This window comes from Sorex araneus, chromosome 10 (assembly GCF_027595985.1).
Source record: "Sorex araneus isolate mSorAra2 chromosome 10, mSorAra2.pri, whole genome shotgun sequence".
In the NCBI taxonomy this organism is placed as follows: Eukaryota; Metazoa; Chordata; class Mammalia; order Eulipotyphla; family Soricidae; genus Sorex; species Sorex araneus.
In genome coordinates, this window is record NC_073311.1 from 20,556,626 (window position 1) to 20,579,200 (window position 22,575).

General features: G+C 36.5%; 1 protein-coding gene across 6 annotated transcripts in view; it reads left to right on the forward strand.

The window, feature by feature from the left end:
- The window catches only part of NAV3 (neuron navigator 3), an 841,062-nt gene extending 819,195 nt beyond the window's left edge, over positions 1 to 21,867 (forward strand). For all 6 annotated transcript variants that reach the window (XM_055117929.1, XM_055117930.1, XM_055117932.1 and 3 more), the window contains 6 exons: positions 6,058 to 6,212; positions 7,367 to 7,438; positions 8,020 to 8,216; positions 9,434 to 9,552; positions 14,803 to 15,006; positions 18,944 to 21,867. In XM_055117929.1, coding sequence (XP_054973904.1) covers positions 6,058 to 6,212; positions 7,367 to 7,438; positions 8,020 to 8,216; positions 9,434 to 9,552; positions 14,803 to 15,006; positions 18,944 to 19,060 — 864 coding nt within the window. In that variant the 3' untranslated portion in view covers positions 19,061 to 21,867. The remainder of the gene's footprint in view (positions 1 to 6,057; positions 6,213 to 7,366; positions 7,439 to 8,019; positions 8,217 to 9,433; positions 9,553 to 14,802; positions 15,007 to 18,943) is intronic.
- Positions 21,868 to 22,575: the final 708 nt, after the last annotated feature.

Here is a 22,575-nt window from a genome sequence, read left to right on the forward strand (position 1 = left end):
AGATGGATTTAGTAAAGAATATGTGGCCAGCTGAAGCCACTTGGAATGTTAGGTGGGAAAATATCAGAAAACTGGACTTAGCAGATTCATTTCTTATGTGTCTGGAAGCAGTGAACAACTGTTTTTTTTTTCTTTAAAAAATATATATACACATATAAATGTATGTATGTGTATACATATGTATATATATTTAACTGCTGTGTTCTCTGTATATTTTCAAAGTAAGGGATTTTCTCATTATCAGTGTCCATCTGGTAGACATATCTGTTTCCTTTGCTTAATTAGGATTTGAACGTGAAATTTTTCATCAACACTTCAATCTAAGGTTCTACCCTAAGTAAGTTAGAGTGGAGATCATAGAGTAATTTCAGAGGGGTGAGGGGTCTGTAAAAAACCTCAAATTCTATGGCAACATTATCTGTGTATGTCTATTTGTCCTTGTGTCTATTCTGTAGATTTCACTAGTTTCTCCTCCCCCCACCCCTTTATAAATTAAAACAATTTGTTTAGTCACTGTGAAATTACAAAACTATTCATGACAGGGTTTCGGGCTTACTGCTCCCTTCACCAGAATCTGCTTTCCTCCCTTAATGCCCTCTCCCAGCCAGCCCCTTTTGGCCTCCCACCCCATCAGCCTCTATGAGAAACACTTCTTTTTATTTCTCTATCACTGTATCACTGTCATCCCGTTGTTCATCAATTTACTGCAGTGAGCCCCAGTAACATCTCCATTCGCTGAGCCCTGAAATTTTAGCACAGGGAGCTTACCAGGCTCTTCAGTGCAGGAGGGGTACTGTATCACTGTCATCCCGTTGCTCATTGATTTGCTCGAGCAGGCACCAGTAATGTCTCCATTGTGAGACTTGTTACTGCTTTTGGCATATCAAATATGCCATGGGTAGCTTGCCAGGCTCTGCTGTGTGGGCAAGATAATCTTGGTAGCTTGCTGGGCTCTCCGAGAGGGGTGGAGGAATTGAACCCAGGGCAGCTGCGTGCAAGGCAAATGCCCTGCCCACTGTGCTATTGCTCTAGCCCCCTCTTGGTATTTAATTTAATTTAATTTTTTTTTAGTTTTTTTTCACTGTGATTTACAGTACCATGACTAGTAGAGTTTCATTTTCAATTCCACCTCCTCCTCCCAGTCGAACCCTTTCTCCACCATCATTGTAGCCTCCAAGTCCGCCCCCACCAGGGGCCTATTTCATACTCAAGACAAGTTCTCACTCGACTCTTAATAAGATTTACTGAAAGAACCATAATCTGGTCTACTGGTTCTGCTTTTTCACAAACTACACAAAGACACCTTAAGACAAATTCAATGTACTTTGCTTCTTTTCTCAGTCTCTCTTTTCTTTTATGTTTTGATTGCACGAAAAAAAATTAGTGTTGTTGAATTTCCCCTTAGAGAAATTCTTCTTCTCTAGTAATCTCATCTCCTTCTCTTTTGCTGACTTCTCTTTTTCCACCTACCAGCAAATGAAAATATATCCTGGTACTCTGTTCTCTCCACTGCCGTTCTTATCTGGATATCTATTGCTTTCAACATCTGTTGATTTCAGCTGAATACTGTTAGTTGAGCATACTTTCCAGATATATCCTTTTATTTGTTTTTAGATAGATTTAATTGGAATAGTAAATGTAAATATATAGCCTTGACAATATCAACTTTGAAAAAGTGTATTAGAAATCCATCTTCATTCTTCACCACTATGACCAAAAGCACAACCAAATTAACACTCTGTCACTTAGACTATTACTTTTTTTTAATCAAACTGCTTGATGCACAACTTCTGTTTAATTTCATTTTTCTCTCTTTCTGTCTTTAGTGTTTCTTCTCATGGGAAATAGAATATCTTTTCCTAATTAAAATCTGACCACACATTAAAATCCCACTGTTTCTCTGCACTGTATCTTCCCACACTTCTGCTATCTTGTATACAGTCCAATATTATCTCCTAGTTTCAACATGTTCTATATTCTTGTAACTGATTTTTCTTCCTCTTTTCAAATATACATACCACTCTGAAATAGTGATGATGAATACATTACTGAGGTCCCAGAATATTTTTGTGTTTCTTTACTGCCAAAAGTTCATTGAAAATTGCAATCCTTATATAATTTATTTGCTATTGTTCTTTTTCACAAACTATATTCTACTAATTACCTGCTCAATATTTTTTTTTTACATTTCTGCCTTTGTCATTTTTTTCTCTTTACAAGACCATTCTCCCAATTTAGCATCACAGTGTGATCTCATCTTCAAAATAAAGTAAGTTGATTGCAACTTATATAGTCACCAAAAAGACCTGCCCAGCAACTACAAATAATCTTTATATTTTGAACAGAATCTTTGGTATGGGAACAGGAAGCACAGTAGGTAAAGCATTTGCTCTGCATGTAGCTGACCCAGGTTTGATCCTGGCATCCTGATTACTTACTGCTAGGAGTGAACCCTGAGGACAGCTAGATGTAACCTAACTCATCCCCCCGAGAAAAACTTTGGAATATAGATATAGATATCTTGTTTTAAACTGTAAATTATATATGTGTAAATACATATGCATATTTATTCATACATAGCTACATGCATACCTAAACTTGATTTCAGGCAGTACGTTTCTTCAATTCTTTTCTTATTTCTAATTATTCTAACTTTCATAATTACCTTTCCTTTGATAAAGGAATTGCCTTCCCCTATAAGCACAAAACTAACATTTTAGTGATTCTCATATGTATTTGTGGTAACACCAAAAATATTTTATATAAATTCAAAGTCTTTGCTATGTCTTTTTGACTGAGACCACTGCTATCTCATACCATTTCCCCAGTATTTATCATTTGCCCAAACTTATCTCAAATTTTTGCTTCCCAGCTTTTACTCTTCTAGACTTCAATAGTGTTCCCAAGCTGCACCCTGTGGTTCTCTAGACCTTAAGGTTTGATATCTTTCTTTAGCTTTCCTGTAGTGTTTTATGCATTTTACTTCTCATGCTATATTTTCAATTACTTATTGACCTGAATTCTATTAATATTTCAGGATCCATCTCAAATGCTACCTTGCTAGGAAGCCCATCAGAACCTCAACTCTCCCTGGTTAGAATGAACTCTTCTATCCTTCTATAAACTATGGCCCTATTTTTGTTTGGTTTTGATTGAGGGTCACACTTACTTTTGGCTTTGTAGCCAGGGGTCATTCCTGGGAGGACTTGGGGAGGAGCGTATGTGGTTCTGGACATTGAACTTGAGTTGTTTTTGTGTACCCTACCCACTATACTATGTCTCCCAGCACCTCCATCTCTCTTTCAATATCCTCTTTGAAGAATCATAAGATGCTTATTGCATTATCTAAGTTCTCTAATTATGTATGACTACTCAAGCTCCCTTACTACTTTCTCCAAAGAAATTTTTCCAAAAAAAGGAAAATCAGTCTTCCTGGATTTTCCTGAATTTCTAAAGCACAACAAGATATTACTACATTCAAATGATTAAGCATATTTAAATTTTCATGCCATCATGTGATATTTCTTGAACTTACAGTTAAAAAGGTAGTCTGACTACCCCTTTTCACCTCTATTTTATTCCTTACTTATTATTCATTCATAATTAATATCAAAATTTCTTTCTGCTTTATTATTTTTATACATAAATATTTATTCTAGAACTTTAGACACAGTACATGTATTGTGATTCTATTATTGATAAATGACTTAATGCAGTCATATTAGTGAAGTAAATTCCATTTTTATATTCCAGATATATAATCGTTTCGAAACAGTCAATTTATTAATCAGGTTTCTTTTTTTTTTAATTAATAGTTTATTTTTAATTAGTGAGTCAACGTGAGGGTACAGTTACAGATTTATACATTTTTGTGCTCATGTTTCTCCCTTACAAAGTTTGATAACCCATCCCTTCACCAGTGCCCATTCTCCACCACCAGTAAACCCAACATCCCTCCCCCCGCCCCCAGTCCTGTCTCCCCCCACCCCACACTGCCACTATGGCAGGGTATTCCCTTTTGTTCTCTCTCTCTGATTAGGTGTTGTGGTTTGCAATAAAGGTGTTGAGTGGCCATTGTGTTCAGTCTCTAGTCTATATTTGGCCTGCATCATCTTTCCCCCACATGACCAACAACCACATTTTACTTGCTGTTCCCTTCTCTGAGTTGCCCAGAATGATAGAACAGCCTCCAAGCCATGGTGATAACCTCCTGGTACTTATTTCTACTATTCTTGGGTGTTCGTCTTATAGTATATTATTCTATATTCCACAGATGAGTGCAATCTTTCTATGTCTGTCTCTCTCTTTCTGGCTCATTTCACTTAGCATGATACTTTCCATGTTGATCCACTTATATGCAAACGTCATGACCTCATTTTTTCTAACAGCTGCATAGTATTCTATTGTATAGATGTACCAGAGTTTCTTCAACCAGTCATCTGTTCTAGGGCACTCGGGTTTTTTCCAGATTCTGCCTATTGTAAACAGTGCTGCGGTGAACATATAAGTGCATATGTCACTTCGACTATACTTTTTGGCTTTTCTGGGATATATTCCCAGCAGTGGTATTGCTGGGTCAAATGGGAGCTCAACCTCAAGTTTTTTGAGAATCGTCCATACTGTTTTCCAAAAGGGCTGAACTAGCCGGCATTCCCACCAGCAGTGTAGAAGGGTCCCTTTCTCCCCACATCCTCTCCAACAGCGGTTGCTTTTGTTCTTTTGGATGTGTGCTGGCCTCTGTGGTGTGAGGTGGTATCTCAAGGTTGTTTTGATCTGCATCTCTCTGATGTATTAATCAGGTTTCTTATGCAATATATTTTCTATTTAGTTAACACAATTAAAGATAAGTAGTGCATTAGTTCTTTAATAAATATTATGTTTAAAGTTATGTTACTAAGTGCTTCAAAAATTTGCCCTTTGTGGCTGTAGCAATAATACAGTGGATCAGTGCTCTTGCCTTGCATGAGACCAAACCAGATTGGATCCCCAAATGGGATTGAATAGAACCAAGTCTGTGGCCTGAGCATTGCTAGGTGTGGCCCCCAAACAAATAAAAACCTTGACATTTATCATTTGTTTCTTTCCATTTTACTTCTAAAAGTGATATTATTAAGGGAGGCTGCATCCTGGGAGAATGGTTCCCATATTTACCTGACTGCCAAGAATTCAGATCGTGGGAGTGTTTTTCTTTTTTTTTAAACCTGAGCAAGATTCATAAATTGAAAATGTCATTGTAAATATGCAAATATTATGGAAATGCTCTTACTGATTAGGATAATTCCAAGAAACCTAATTATGTTCTTGGCCTATCCATCTGTGAGAGCAGTCAATCAGCGAATTGGTTATCATATTTAGATTAAAAGCTATTAGACAGGAATAATACCTGTAAAAGAACCAAGAAGCTCAAAAATGCTAAATACTAAATGCTAATGTCAAGTAACCCAATAAAACACAGCAAATTTTCTCTTTGCTTAACACTAGAACAGCTATGTGGAGATTGTAGATAAATAACAAAATAACCACTGTTTTATCCATGTCCCATAGCTGTGCTTTCCAATGTGTTCCCTTGAAATGAACTGGAGTGAAAATATTTAAAGTATTAGTGGAAACTTAAGGGTGCCTTTTGGATTCACTTTATACATGAAATTATAATGCCTATTAAAATGCACTTTTATCACTGAAATACCAAAATAAGGGGAGTCACTGCAGTTGAGGTTTATCATAAAACCCAGATCCAGGATGCTTTCTTCTTCTCCTTCTTTTTTTTTTTTTCTTTTCTCTGGGGTAGAAAACTGAGAAATATTCCTTTATGTTTGCAGGTTTTTATTTGCTGCAGATATTCTGTATTGGTGCACATTCCTTTTAAAAATTTGCATTTTCAGCATTATAATTGTCTTGCTTTTTAAATTAAGGTTTTTACAGAAATAATCAGTTAGTTTTAGTTAAAGCTAGTGAATAGAAAACAAAGCACCCTATTTCTTCAGAGCACCATATCCAGAGTACACACTATTGGTATGCATGTACCATTGATGTATTTGTTTTCTCTAATTTTTAAAGGAATTACAACAATATCTAGCAAACCTGGCAGAACAGTGCAGTGCTGATAATAACAGTGTAGAACTCCCAGTTGTAATAATTCTCGATAACCTTCATCATGTGGGCTCTCTGAGCGATATCTTCAATGGATTTCTCAACTGTAAATACAACAAATGGTATGTCATGAAATATTTTGAGTGATGAAACATAAAACCATGATGATCAAATTTGATTTTGTGTGTGTTTACACCTGTGAAGACCTCTTGCAAAGCTGTTCAGTTTAGAGAGCCTCATTAATATTATGCTGTGTTTCTGAGACTTCCTATATATTCTTTAGAGAATATACTTAGTCATTCAGTAACTAAGTTGCAGGAATTTTTATGAAAATATCATTAACTTGTGATAGTAGTTTCTGCAGATATGTTGAAATATTTGATTTAAGAAAAAAAAAACAAACACTAGAATAAGACGAAAACAGGAGCGATCTCTGAGAAAAAGCCAGGAGTAAGCCCAGACTGGTTGTGACTCAAAATGCCTCTTCTGGCCAAATCTTAAAACCGCTCAAGATTCACTATAGGATGGCTTCTAAAAATAGACATATAAGAGCATCAATACTAATACTAGTTTATTTTAGAAAAAAAAGTTTAATTAAAGAGCTGCCTAATCCTATTGCTGATCACACAAATAATAGTTTTCGTACAAATATCCTAGTTAATCTCTGCTAAAAAGAAACTTTATTAAAAATATATCAGAATAAATATGCATTAAAATATGAGTTGTCTCATGTCATGGAGAACTTTTAAAATAGCTGAAAATTATAAAACAGAAAAAAATTAGTGAATTTTATTTATTACCACATTTTAGCATGGAATATAAATCATGGTGATCCTTCTAACCTTTTCATTTTCAGATGTATAAAATCAGACACAGGAAAGGTTATTTGCCCATGACACTAGAGCTGAAATTATAAATCGAAATCTGAATTTTCAGTTTATTGATGTTTGTCGTTTGTCAATGTAACATTTGAAAGTTATTCTTTTAAAGCCTAACACTAAAATGGAGTAAGCCCGGGGGCCAGAGTGGTGCCAGAGGTTGAGACACTTGTCTTGCTTTCTCTGACACAGGATCAAATTCCCTGCAATACATATGGATCTATAGTACTACCAGGATATACTATAAGGTGTCACTGAAAGATTAAAAAATAAAATAAAGCAAAATAAAATAAAATGAAGTAATGCATATTATTCTGTGTTGCTTTCTAAAATAATTTCACTGTACTCAACTCTTTTACCTCAGTAAATCAACCTATTGTATTCTTTTATTTCTCTAGTCCATATATTATTGGAACAATGAATCAGGGAGTTTCTTCATCACCAAATCTAGAACTGCATCATAATTTCAGGTAAAGATAAATTGGGTGTTTCTTTTTTCCTTTTATCATCTCCTTCTATTTGCTTTTGATGTTTTGTTTTTTTCCTCCCATTTGTACATTGACAGATCTTTCCTTTGGTGACCTGTGGTGTGAAAATAATTCTCACTTCATCCCACACTCTTTCTCGAGCAGACATTTTGTGATCCTCAGCCTGTAATCAGAAGTGTTTCTTTGGGAAAAAGAATAAAAAGAAAAGTCAATGTTTTTCCTGCTTACTGTGTCCCCAGCAAAAGTAGAGCTCTTATATTCCAAGTGTAAGAGATGTGAACAGAGTTCCTATTTCCAGATCTGTGATTCCTCTACAGAAGAGCGCTCAGCCTATATACTCCCACTGCCTTCTGACTCACGAGAGCTTTCTTTTGCTTAAAAAAGAAAATTACCTTAGAGTAGAACTCTAATGCAAATAAGCCTCCTAACCAGATCATTGTTCAAAATGTGACTACCAGTTAAAATATGATTACCTTATGCTTTTATGTTTGGAAATGAGTCACTCTGGGTTTAATATTATCTTTATGTAAAGATATCATTTGTTGTTGTTTTTCTATTTGCAGGTGGGTCCTATGTGCAAATCACACAGAACCTGTGAAAGGCTTTTTAGGCAGATATCTTCGAAGGAAACTAATAGAAATAGAAATTGAAAGGAACACACGTAATAATGACCTAGTGAAAATTATAGATTGGATTCCTAAGACATGGCATCATCTCAATAGTTTTTTGGAAACACACAGTTCTTCTGATGTTACCATTGGTAAGTTCTAAATTTGCAATATGCCATTTTCCAGGAACTAAGAGTACGTGGTGAAGATCGCCAGATTGCATGGTAGAAAATAACAAGTGAAGCTAATGTTTTTCAAGCTTCTAAAGATTTAAGTTTTCTTTTTTTTTCTCCTGAAACTTTGCCTTCCTCTGAGCTTCTCATCCTATTAGCTTCATTTTTGCCTGTCAATTTTGTACACTGAGATGTTCCAAGATTAAGTTAAAAATAGACAAATATCTAAAGATTAGATATTCACTTAAATGATATATTTTGTGAAGAAGTATATTTTAGTCCATGCTCATTTTGAATTAGAGATTGTTGAGGTATTTCAATATTTCTCCTTAGTTGAAATGAAAATGCTGAATTTTATATTTCTTTCAAGTTTGTATATGCAAAAGTGCTTCTGACATTGTTACTGATTCTAAAAATTTGCTCACTAAAAACAAGTGTGAATTAGAAGGAATACAACCTTTGTGATCAGAAGAACAATTCATCCCACTTAGCAGAGGAGACATGCTTCATATTTGGCAGTTGATTTAGGCAGTTTTATCATTTGTGAAATGAGTCAGATTGACCAAATTATGAACTTTATTTAAAGTTTCTCTTAACCCTAAAATTTGTTGCAAACAAATTTCTATGATTTGCTTTGGGGCCACAGCTGCTCAGGTCTTACTCCTGGCTCTTAGATCAGAGATTACTCCTGGCAAGCCTTGTGGAACCGTATGTGGTAGCAGGGATCAAATCCTGGTCAGCCACATGCAAGGCAACACCTTATCCACTTTACTATCACTCTGGCCTCTCAGATAAAATTTTGAATGTGATGGGGCTGGAGCAGTAGTATAGTGGGGAGGGCTTTTGCCTTGTACACAACTGAGTTTAATCCCTGGCATCCCATATGGTCCCCCAAGCACTTTCAGGAGTAATTTCTGAGTATGGAGCCAGGAGTAAACCTTGAGCATTGCCGGGTGTGACCACCCCCGCCTCCCCCCCCCCCAAATAACAGGCAAAATAAAAAGTAATGTGAATAAAAGGAGAGTCCTGGGGATTTTGCCTTCAGTAAAATGTACTTTAATAATACTCAAACTAGCCAAGATTAAAGTTTTCTGCGACTCTTAGTAGAAACACTAATCAAGCCCAAATGGTATCTAAATGTATCTAAATTGTGAAATATAATGATTATCAAAAATGTCCATTTTGTTTCTTTTCAGGTCCCCGACTTTTTCTTCCTTGCCCTATGGATGTAGAAGGTTCTAGAGTATGGTTCATGGATCTTTGGAATTATTCTTTGGTACCTTACATTCTGGAGGCAGTAAGAGAAGGTCTTCAGGTATAATACACAATTTTCTTTACAGTTAAAGGAATGCAAAATGTGTATCTTTTAAAGTATAAGCATGCATCTTGATAGAGATATATAAAGACTTAAATTTTATACATATGATGGTAAAGTTTTAAAGATTAATTGTGTATATATATTTTTTACAACACAGAGTAAATATGTAGGAGAAAGAAAAAGCATTGTTCCTCCAACAACTTTAGATTGATAGTCAAATTTATTGCTATTGGTGATTGCAGATTGCTCTTATTAGAAAGTCTAGTCAATTTCACAGTTCTCTTTTTCTAAAGCAAGCATGTTTACATGCGTCTTTGTAATTTGTCCTCTTGCATAACTTGCAATCAGTAGTTTTTATTACCTAGGTTCCTCATTTCTAGTATATTTCATTGTTAGTTTCTCTTTAATATTACTTGAAAGGAGATACTTCTTTCTGTCTTTTTTGTCATACTCTTAATTCCAAGGGAGTTTACTTGTGTGTCTGTGTGTGTATGTGTGTGTGTGTGTGTGGTGTGTGTTCAAATATTTGCAGGTCCTCCCATTTACTTTATTTTACATCACAAAGCATTGCAACCTTCCTTTTTCTTACAAACTAAAATGTCAAAATACACCCTTAATAAGTAACCTGTGTTCCCTCAACAAAGTATCATCTTGCTTTTCCATCAGTCTTGCTGTTTCCTTACGTTTTAGTTGAAATTTTATGAAATTGTAGAATTATCAAACTCAAAGTGGAATCTTTTATCATTTCTGTTGCATAACATCAAACTTACTGTAGAAGAATATTGTCATCTTTTCAATACCTCAGCCAAGGTTGGAAAATTTTTGCTTAGTCATTTCTATCTCTACTTAGCATGATTGCTACTAGAATTAAGACAGAACTCAGCCTTCTCACATTTTGTCACCTGCAAACTGTGTTGAAACTTTTTTTTCTGTTTCCTGTCCTTTCAATTCCTCCTAACATGCTCCTTTCACCAAAGGGAAAGTTATGGAATTACTTAGAATTAGCAGAATTGTTCTGTTGAACATGGTGAATATTTTAAAGATGTTCTAAACATGCAGAGATAATGATCCTAGAAAATGCTATGAGTTGGTTCTACTTCAGATTTAAATAACCTGATTTCGAATTTTTAAGGATATGAGTCAACCTAACCCTAGCAATTGGCACCAAGGACTGAAACAATATACCAAAGTTTTTTTTTTCTTTTTCAAGAATAACTTATCACTTTTATGATTCCACTAAAGTTTTACTGCCTATGGGGCTGGAATGATAGCACAGCTGGTAGGGTGTTTGCCTTGCACGTGGCCAACCCGGGTTCGATTCCCAGCACCCCATATGGTCCCCCGAGCACCATCAGGGGTAATTCCTGAGTGCAGAGCCAGGAGTAACCCTGAGCATCGCTGGGTGTGACCCAAAAAGCAAAAAAAAAAAAAAAAGATAAAGTTTTACTGCCTAAATTATGATGTAGATTTCTCAAATTTAATCATTTAAACAAAAAGACATGTATGGAATGGAAATGTTTTTATAATATTCTAGAAGTTACTGTTTAAATTGGCATGTAAATAATTTTGTCTCTAGATCATAATTATCTATATGAGATAGTTCAGTAATGAATTATCATTCAAATATTTGTATATGAAATTCATAGTTTGTATTTCTTTACTAATATATTGCACGACAGAGACTGGCAAGCTCCCCATGGCATATTCAATATGCCAAAAACAGTAACAATAACAGGTCTCATTCCCCTGACCCTGAAAGAGCATCCAATCATTGGGAAAGACACATAAGAAGAAGCTGCTAAAATCTCAGGGCTGGGGATGAATAGACATTACTGGCGCCCACTCGAGTAAATCAATGAACAATGGGATGACAGTGATACAGTGACAGTGATACTAATACATTAAAATAAAATGCTTTTAAAATTCAAAAGCAATACTTGTTTTAAAAGCCTGACTTCCTTAGATCTCAGTTTTTTAATAACAAAAGAATTTAATTTCTTAATACCATTGATAGAATATTACATAATAGTGCTATACATTTTTCATTTAAGTCTATCTACTAAAGCAATACCAGTTTCTCAAATCATAATGCTAAGATACTTCAAAATTAATTCTGAAGAGAAACAAAAATATTCTGTCTTGCTGAAGTTCTAGATTGTGATCATAGGTTAGCATGAAAGCAGAATCAATCCATAAATAAGAAGTAGGGGAAGGGAATATGCAATCTAGCTCAAAAAACTGAAAGCCTTTTGGCATGTTGATATTTCTCCTTTCTAGTGAAGGGTGTGCTAAATCAGAACTTGATCAGCCAATGATATTCTTAGGGTGGTTTCTACAGATTTCCTGAAAGAACAGGAAAGAAACTATTTGCCCCAAGCCAATCCCCTGAATATATTGGCATCAAAGAACATTGACTTGAAGAAAGGGGCAGAAAAGCTACCATTGCAAAGATAATTTATGTTTAGTCTGGAAATGTAATTTCGCACTAGGACTTTTGTTTTGTAAGAAGTCTGGGTTCAATTCCTTGTGGTAGAAAAGAAATAAAAATAATCTCTGTGGCATATAATCGAAGAATCTCTTCTCAAATGTAAGATTGATGTTTTGATGAGGAAGCACATGGATAATACTCTCTTGGCCAGATGTTTTAGTTGGAATAAAAACCAGTGAAGCAATGGATTCTGATTTTCAGTCTGGTAATTCTCTCTTGAAGTATGAACAATCAGTGTATCTCCTTCTGAATGTTTAAATGTCCCTTTCAATTGTATTTCTGTAATATCTGTTTTATTCTCAAGAGCTATCATTAGTTGATCTAGATATTCATAAACATTGTGTGATTTGCTTTCCAAAAATAACACATTTTCGAGGCTGGAGCAATAGCATAGCGGGTAGGGCATTTGCCTTGCACGCGGCCAACCCGGGTTCGATTCCCAGCATCCCATATGGTCCCCTGAGCACCGCCAGGGATGATTCCTGAGTGCAGAGCCAGAAGTAACCCCTGTGCATCACCAGGTGTGACCCAAAAAAGCAAAAATTAATTAATTAATTAATTAATTAATTAAAAAAGAATAACACATTTTCCTCCAATTAACTATGTTTTACATTTTCTATGAAGTAAGTTTTTTAACTGAGAAAACTTCCAAACAAGAGAATGAGGAACAATCAAATGATAACTACCTCTGCCATCATCTCATAAGGAAATATACAGATATCAGAACCTGCACTTTTTTCCTACTTAATTTTTCCTTATCTGTCTTAATTTTTTTCATCAAAGTACCATGATTTACAAAACTATTTATAGTTGGGCTTTATTCATAAAATGTTTCAGTATTGATTCTGCCATCAGTGTGAACATAACACCACCAGATTTACCAGATTCCCTTTCATATCCCCTGCCCCAAGCCTGCCATTCCAACATGCATCTTTTAAAGTTTGTTTATTGAAGTTTGGATCTCATGATTTCAGTGTTGTTGACTCTGTGGTTTGTGTACTTAGCTCTATCAGTCCTTAGTATCACCTGTGTATCTGAATCATCTTGCCCTTTGACCCTTCTTATTTCTCATCTGTCTTACACTCCTGCACGACCCCCCTTCACCCCCGCCCCAGTTTCTTTCCTTCACCTCCCTATACTCTGGGGCCAAGGATGATCTAGGCACACCCACTTTAAACCATTGGATATTCTCATCTACTTTTTCTATAAACTACATGTAAGTGATTTTGTATTTATTCTTCAAGTCAAACTGCCACAAACTTCATGCATCTTTTCTGGGAAAAGTCCAAAGGATGATTCCAATCACCTTATAGACTCCTGATGGTTGCTCTTGTCTCACTAAATCACAACTAACAACATAGAGAACCTTATGTTATATCATTCAGGACAAAATATGCACCTGGTAACCCGTATTTCCATAAGTAGAGCAAGTCAAGGTGGGAGGGAAAAAATATTTAAATGCTAGTGAGGTGAGGATGTGACTCAAGTGTGTGACCACATGTATTTCATGTGGGAAGTCCCCGGAATTCAATCCTTCACTGTCTTTACACCCTGAACACCACCAAGTGCGGCTCTGATTATCCGAGCTCAGGATATCTGAGCACCACGTTGCCTGGTGAGAGTACTGAACCATTGGGTCCCCACCACTGGGAATGGCCCTGCCCTCACTCTGAGTATTAAACATCACTGTCACTGTCACTGTCATTCCGTTGCTCATCGATTTGCTTGAGCAGGCTCCAGTAACGTCTCCATTGTGAGACTTGCTGTTACTGTTTTTGGCATATCGAATACGCCACGGGTAGCTTGCCAGGCTCTGCCTTGTGGGCAAGATACTCTCAGTAACTTACCAGGTTCTCTGAGAGTGGTGGAGGAATCGAATCCGGGTCAGCCCCATGCAAGGCAAACGCCCTACCCGCTGTGCTATCGCTCCAGTATGGCCCCTATTTACAGATTTTAAGCTTTGGTACACCCATGTTCCAATTCTCTTAATTTTAATTTTTTGAACATCTCCATATATTCTTAAACTATTCTACAAAGTGTTACTAGTTTCTCCTCAAGGAACACTCCCTAATTTGGTTGTAGTTTTGCTTCTAGCTTTTAAATGTTTCAACATCTCCTGGGTTCACCTTCTTAGCTAATGTCTCTTTATGTTTTACTTTCACCCTCTGGGTCTTGACAACATTGTTGCTGCCATTTCTTTTTCCTTTGTTTCAACTTCTTTGCTGGTCTTCTTATTAATAAATACCTTAAAAAAAGAGTTTTTATAGGAAGCCATGAAATTATTAGAAAAAGTTCATCTAAGGAAGTGATTATCAGAGATTTCATTCACATTCCCCAAGAAAATTTAAAGTAAAGGGAACTAGAATAAGTCTTTACTGTTCTATGATCTTTTCAAAGTCTACTTTTATAGAGACATTTACTTAGTGTCTAAGTTATCATTATCTTTCTTTCTCAATAACTAGAACTTTTCTTTCTTTATTTTGCATTTTCTTGGTTTTTAATAATAAAAGTAAACATTGACCATCCCTTTTACATGTATTTAAAACAACTTCCACCATATTGTTTTGCCTTCACATTTTAAGTGAACTCTATTGACAAAGAGGCATATTTGAAATCTTGAAATATGTAGCCAAGGGAAATATTATCCCCTTGAAAGTTCTATAACAATGTAAAGATCAAATGAATCATTCAGTTGGCAGCCATCCATTTTACTGTGTAGAAAGGTATTTACGATGTGCTACCTCTGTGGTCCCCTTTAGATGTATGGGAAACGTGCACCTTGGGAAGATCCCTCAAAGTGGGTGCTGGATACATACCCATGGAGCTCAGCATCCCGGCCTCAGGAGGGCCCAGCGTTACTTCAGTTGAGACCTGAAGATGTTGGGTACGAAGGCTGCATATCGACTAAGGAAGCCACAACCTCAAAGCACATTCCTCAGACTGAAACAGAAGGGGATCCCCTGGTAAGAAGCTGCTGTTTAATTCTTCCTCTACAGTCTTGACTGCAGAGTATGGTTAATAGAATTCAGTTGCTTGTATCATTAACACTAATTATCCCGGGTCATTTGAGAGAACTTTCTATGCACTAGTACTCAGCTTTACTTTTTATCTTTAGTCCCCTTTTAATTGTTGACATTCATCTAGTGAATGTCCAAAATGATTGCTAAAAATGGTCAAGGAAAACCATACTGTGATAATAGTGTTTTCTTTTTTTCTTATTATACACCAGCATGAAAATGAATATGTTTTAATCCTTGTATGTCTCCATCCAACTAAGTTTTTAGGAAAAGGCTAAATTTCATTCTTAAACTTAAAATTTCACAATTGAATACAATCCAGCATATACCTGGAAAGCTAACGAATACTTTACATATGTCAACTAGTCTGAGTAAATTTAGAATTAGCCTTCTGTTGCCAATAGTAGAAAAGAATGAACTGACTTGGAAACCAAAGGAAAATAACCTGCCTTGCTCAGTTTGCATTTGTGTATGGCTTAATAAAAATAGACAAAACTCAGAGTATGGGTAATCTGGAAATATTTAGTTCTTTGGTATCCTGTGAAAAATTAATTTCTTATATATTTCTTTTTAATTTTTATGTAAGGCTTTGTGCACATCAGATTCAGATGAATTGTATTTATTATCTTATAATTTCATGATGTAAAAATGAATAGTACAACCAATTTAGAAGTAATACAGAAAAAAGGGGATTATGTTATTTAAATAAATGGTAAATTTCTAATTTCTTGGGGCCAGAAAAATAGTACAGGGCTTAAGGTGCCTGCCTTGCACCCCACCCCCACCGCCAAATTGAATCCTCAGTACCACATATGGGCCTCTAACCTCAAAGGGGTCACTCCTAACCACAGAGCCTGGAGTGGGAATAGCCATGAACTCAACAGGAATGACCCAAAGTTCAAAAGCCAAACAAATTGAAAAAAAAAAAAGCTAAAAAAAATTCTCTGCTTTCTAATTTCTGCTCAAGTGGAATCTTAAAAAACAGGAAGTTATCCTATCTGCCATGTTAAATAGCAAAATTCTTATCATCCAGGAATACTTGTATGAGGCATGTTCTTATAGAAAGTAAATATTCTCTTGCTTTTGTTGGTCTGTGCATATAAAATTAATAATATAAGATTAAAAAGTTGCAGTTGATCTAAATCAAAATTATTAAGAGGAAACCCATTATGTAATGTCAGTAATATGTTTCTGGATCTGAGCAATGGTGAAAGTTTTGGAGCATATCTGATTTAAAATATAGATTCTATGTTCACAAACTAATGCACTCAAAAATTATACTAAACATTTAGTATTCACTTAGGTCTTGGACTTAGTGGCCTAGAGACTTAAAAATATATCATTTATGATCAGAAGAAATCATAACCCAGTAGTTATAGAGAAACATCTACCTGTACAAATTGCAGTAAAATAATAACAAAGGCCATGCTGAGCAAAATCATGAGTTTATTGGGCCAGTGATTAGGAGAAGCTTCACAGAGAAGATAATCTAAGGCTCTTCCTGTCTGGAAGAGCATATGTGTTTAAATGGGGAAAATCCACAATTAAGGAAACAGCAGGTGAAACATTGATTAGAATAATAAAAGTGATGAGTTTAGGGAGCTGAAAAGTGTGGTTAGAACAAAAGGAGTTGAGAGGAGATAGCTACAGAAGTAAACAGCTGTCTGATAATGCTGAACCCTGTTCATATTTGTACATAGTCAAAAGTTTATTCACAGACAATGGGGAGCGATGGAAGTTTTCTTAGCTGAAAATTTGTCTAGTTATATTTGCAGCTTATAAAAAAATCACTCTGGTAATAGAATGGAGGATAAAAAGAACTGATAACTGCACTTGGGAGTCTGGCAGACTGTAAGTCACAGGCATGACAAGGACCTGACTAAGGTATCACAGATGATAGATACTATTTTTGACTACAAGTATAGAGAAAAAGTAGAATGTTTTGTGGAGAATAATGATTTGGTCCAGTGACTTAATGGTCTATTTTCTTACCTCCCTTCTGTAATCTCTTTTAACTTGCATGCACAAAGCAACAAACACATGAGATGGCAAAAGTAATATCTTTTATGTATATAAATTCTAATGAATCTAAGTTGTGAAAATTATTCTAATAGAATGTATTGACTATATGGCACCATTCAAAAAAATGAGACTTTTAACACTCTCATCACATTCTAAAACATTTACAGCATTCCACTTTCAAGTGATTTCAAGCATTGCTGAGTGATTTAGATTTCCTTTTAACTTTGCTACTTCTCATAAATAAGGAGGGTGCTCAAAACACAGTTCTGTTTCATAAACCATCTTCACCCTAAAGCTTGCATTTATAGTCAACAACCAATGAAAGAAGAATTGACAAAAGAGGAAGGTAATATTCATATGCACAAAGGTAGGGCTGTATGTGTGTGTGTTTGAAAAAGAGAGAAATGAGAGAGAGAGAGAGAGGGAAGAGAGAGAGAGAGAGAGAGAGAGAGAGGACGGTGGGGGAGAGTGTTGGACACAGTTGAATTTTTTGGCCTATACCATCAACTACTTTCATGTCATATCCTTATGTAGCTGATTTAATAAATTCAAAATATTAAAGTTATGTTGGAAAATATTGCCTTCAGGAATACTACAAAATGAAATAAGATAAAATATACTATAAAATATACTATAAGCAGATACTTTCAGAAATGTGTTCTTGCAAACTTGGTGATTCATGACTTATTTTTTTATTTCATAAACATTTATTGAACACACATTTTATAATAAAGAATATTTTGACCCTCTGAGATGTTTCCTTTCTATTGGATGAGTCTCCATTTCTCTTAAATTGAATAAAAGAACCTTGCTCCTTTCTCTTAAGTTGGATAAAAGAACCTTGTTTAGTTAATAAGCTAACTAGTATTAATGTGCATCAAGCAACATAAAGATTCTTACATTTTATAGAAAGACCTTGATAAGAGACTCATAACCTCAGGAAGACAGATGCTGAGGGTTCCGTGCTTTCTAAACCCATTGAGTGTTTGGGCGCAGTTTCCTTCTTAGCCATGATATTTTGTCATTCTTCTCTTAACACCGGGTCTTCAGATCTATCAATCCAAGTGAGGTGGCTGCTTCTCATTTCGTAGTGCAGGCAAATGCTCCCTGTCTTTCTCCCCAGGTGCTTTCGTGACAGATGTCCCAGTGGTACTAGAAACATTATCACCGTTGTCCTAGCAGGCTGTGAAACTTGAGACAGCCGCTTTTGTTCCAGAAAGTAGTTTTTGTTTTCAATGATATATCAATCATATCCCAGCAACCAATTCAACAACAACAGAAACTTGACAGCGACTCTTTCCCTCTCCCTCTTCAAACACTCATGGTGGGCTTCATTCAGTCACCTCCTCTCGAGGTCAGCTCCTAAGCAGCAGATGGTACGCTTGCGTGCAGCAGCTGGCTTCATTCCACTCCATCCCCTCCTTCTCTCAAGGGACTGTGTGTGTGTCTGTGTGTGCGTCTGTGTGTATAGGAACATTCACGACTTTCAGTTGCCATCCATGCTTTCTGCTGCTCCCAGCCAAAAAAACTGGGAAGCTTGGCGTCCGTTCCAGAACTCAGCCCAGATGTCCAGCTGTGATACAGTTTCCCTTCCCAGCCTCCCCCCTGGAGCATATTCATTCACAGTCTCCTAGAAATGAGTTCTCTGGAGGCCCTATTTTATCCTTAGGTTGGTGGTCTGAGCATGTTTCAGAGAAACAGGTGAGGTAGCTGGGGTAGCTAGGAAAAAAAAAATCAATTGTTTTCCCATTCTGCTGGCATGGCATGAAACGGTTCTTCCTGTGACTTGGGTTCCCATTTGCTGTGGGCCTGGCTTCCACAATGCAGCACTGGCTTTATCAACGTCTCTTTCTTTTTGCAGATGAATATGCTCATGAAACTCCAAGAAGCAGCCAATTACTCGGGCACACAAAGCTGCGACGGTGAGAGCACCCGCCGTCGTGAAGATCTGGATTCATCGCTGGAATCTACCCTCTAGAGGGTGTAAAGGCACTAGGGGATAAAGATGATGCTTTCTAAAGATATTTCAAGGGAAGGTATTTTCACAAAACCACTGCCAGTATGGAAGCACCCTGTCCAGGGCCCTTACCCAGGAGTTGTGGTCGCCAGCAAAGCAGCAGAACTAAGTCTGCGCTGCTAAGATGCTAAATTGAAAGGGTAGCTTAATTTTCTTTTATTTCTAGGCATTTGTATAGCCCATGGAGTGCTTCAAGGCTCCATGACTCAACTGGAAAGGACCCTGTTGGCAGGGAAACAGAATAGATTGCACATGAGATAGCCAAACTGGACTTTAGTTGTTTTCTCTTTCAAAGTTTACAATGCAACCTTTTTTTGTCCCTGCCTTTCATTTCCTCTCAGGGGCTGTGCTCCCCTCACAGGATACTTTTTTCTGACTCATCAAACCTCTTGTGTGCCCCATGGTGCTGGTCACAGGGCCCCAGTAGTGTCCGTGTTGTGTGCTCACCCCATTCCAAAATGAAGCCAAGAGGCCAGTCCTCCGTAAGCACAAATGGAATTGTGCAACCACCAGAAAAACACTACTGCGGCAAGCTGGATAAGTGCCAATTTAATTCTTAACTGCCATGTTCACATGATGTGCTCCACCAACTTTTCAGTGTATGAGTCACAGGTTTTCTAAGGTTGTTTTTACCACAGTGGTCTTTTTAAACCACCTGCCCACTCCCTTAACAAGAGTTTTATACCAATTATTAGTCAACACTGACAAAAGGCTTTCTTAGGGCTTTATTTGTTTGAGCCTTTTCAGTGGAAGAAGGAAAATTTCCTATGGTGCTGTCTCACTGCCTTAAAACAGATTTCTACAACGGTCTAACAGTTGGTTTAAATCCTAAACCATTGGTAATCTCCACTGTCTTTTCATTTCCAACCAAGCAACGCCAGTTAACACAGTAATTCATCCTACTTTTTGTGTTGTTGGGTTTTTTTTTTGTTTGCTTTTGAGAAATGGATAGGAGAAAGATCAGTATTTTTACCTGGTGAATAGAATGCTTCGCCTATCCTCCACAATTTTGAAGTAATCCAGAAACCCTCTTGAATTGTCACCTAAGAGCTAAAACATGTGACTAAATCCCATCCAGTTCTAGGTAAAAGAGTTGCAGAAGGCAGGAGATTTTGAATTCTTATCCAGCAGAGCTGGAAGCACTAAATATAAGCATGAGCACAACTATTTGGCTTTCCTTCTCTATTCTTTATAATTATTATTATTCATTTTGAGCATGTTGTTTTGATTGCTATTGTTGTACATGAGAAATTCAGCATTAAAGAACACTGAATCAGTGAGGTCACTGTGGAGGAGGAAGCGTTTATACTGTAAGAGAGTTAGATTTGCACAGTCTACTGGGTAGGTATTGTAAATAATAATTTTTAAAACTTGCACAAATCAAAGCAAACACACACAAAAATTGTACTTTATCCTGTTGGTGTTAAGAGGTGTTTCACTTGCTGAGATTTCCTGTACATTGCAAACAAATACAGAATGCAGACCCTCAAAGCTGTTATTATCTGGTGTGTTTGTCCTGTATTTACAGTTGTTATGACAATGCAAGAGCTATCAGTGCTAGAGTGAGCATGCCTCAGAACTGTACATGAAGCCAGTACATTTTTGGAAAAGTGAAAATGTCTGAAAGTGCATCTGTCATGGCAGGCTTTAAAGAGAGTGCATGAAAACAAATTAGAGAGTCACTGAAGTAACCACCACATCTGGAGGACAGGTTATACGTTGAAAAAAAAAAAACCCAAGGGCTAGGCCATAGTGTAGACTTGTTCTAGGAAATGTGTTACTTTCAGGATGCGTAATTGGTGCTACTCTCTGTGACCACCCACAGGTCAGTTGCTATAGAACAATAATAACACCAGGCATCTCTGCAGATTTCAGAGTGTGGCTGAGTTCATAGGTCCTACAAGGTGCTATTGCCCTAAGGGAAATCTGAACTGAACTTGAGCACCAAGCATTGCCACCCATACTTTAAAGCCTCAAACATGGATCAAATCTATTGTGAGACATCGATATACGTAGCTGGATGAGTGACTAGTTGCTCTTGTATAATATGTGATCTAAGGAAATTGCTAATCTTTTCCTGCCATTTTGAGAAACACAGTCCAAACATGATCATAAACAAAATCCTGCAATACATCCCAGTAGGTCCACCTAGTTTACAACTTAAACTAGTTTGTGAAACATTTGTCTGTAAACATTTTATATTTTGTACATTTTTGATGTAACATATCATGTAAATAGACAGAAACAGTGAAATAAATCATCTGAAAAGTTTTGTAGTCTTTGTAAAGCCCCAACAATAAGTACTTGGTGTCAATGGACTTAACTGGATGATGTATTTTCTATTGGTTTATTGTTCCTCTAGCTTGTAAACCAGCTTGCATATATTTTTTTGCAAATGTGCACCCTGTATCTGTCTAAATTATTACTTTGCCATTAAAGTGGAATTATTTATTGACAAGGTGTTTTGTCTATATATGGAGAAAAATGAATAATTATGCACCAAGCAGTGCCCAGCTTTAAGTGTTGCTTGCACTACTGCTATGCCATCGATCAGGAGACATGAGAATTTTTTTCTTTTATGTACTTCATAGAAAGGACCTCATTGATTTTAGTAAATAAATCACAGGTACTACATATATCTTTTGAAATAATACTTATTTGGTGACTATTTTTAGAAACCTGATTAATCTACTTAAATTTTCCTGGCTAGAAAATAAGAATATAAAGTAAAATGTCAATATTCACTTAATTAAATCAACTCATGAAAAGCTTCTTTGTTTTTATTCTATTTATCCTCTTTTGACCTTTTAGTTCAAAACTAAGTCTAAAGCAGAATAATATTTTTGTGCGCGGTGGCTCTTTGTGGGGGGATGGGGGAATTGGGGGATAGGCAGGTTTGTGCTACACCCTGCAAGGCTCCTGGATCTCTCCTGGCAGAACCCTGGGACTAGACACAAGACTGGAAATGGAACCTGTTCAATCACTTCTCGGCCTTTTGGCTAAGATCAAGTGTGGAAATGGAATCTGTTCAGTTACTGCAAGACAAAAGTGCTTTAAGCCCTCTACTATCTTCTGAGCCAAGTGGTTCTCTTCTTCTTTTCTTCCTTTCTTTCTTCCTCTTTCTTTCTTTCCTTCATTCCTTCTTTCTTTCCTTCTTTCCTTCTTTCTTTCTTTCTTTCTCTGTTTGTTTCTTTCTTTCTTTCTCTCTCTCTCTCTTTCTTTCTTTCTTTCTTTCTTTCTTTCTTTCTTTCTTTCTTTCTTTCTTTCTTTCTTTCTTTCTTTCTTTCTTCCTTCCTTCCTTCCTTCCTTCCTTCCTTCCTTTCTTTCTTTCTTTCTTTCTTTCTTTCTTTCTTTCTTTCTTTCTTTCTTTCCTTTCCTTCCTTCCTTTTTTTTCTTTCCTTTTTCCCTTTCACATCCTCCCTTCCTCCCTCCCTCCCTCCCTTCCTTCCTTCCTTCCTTCCTTCCTTCCTTCCTTC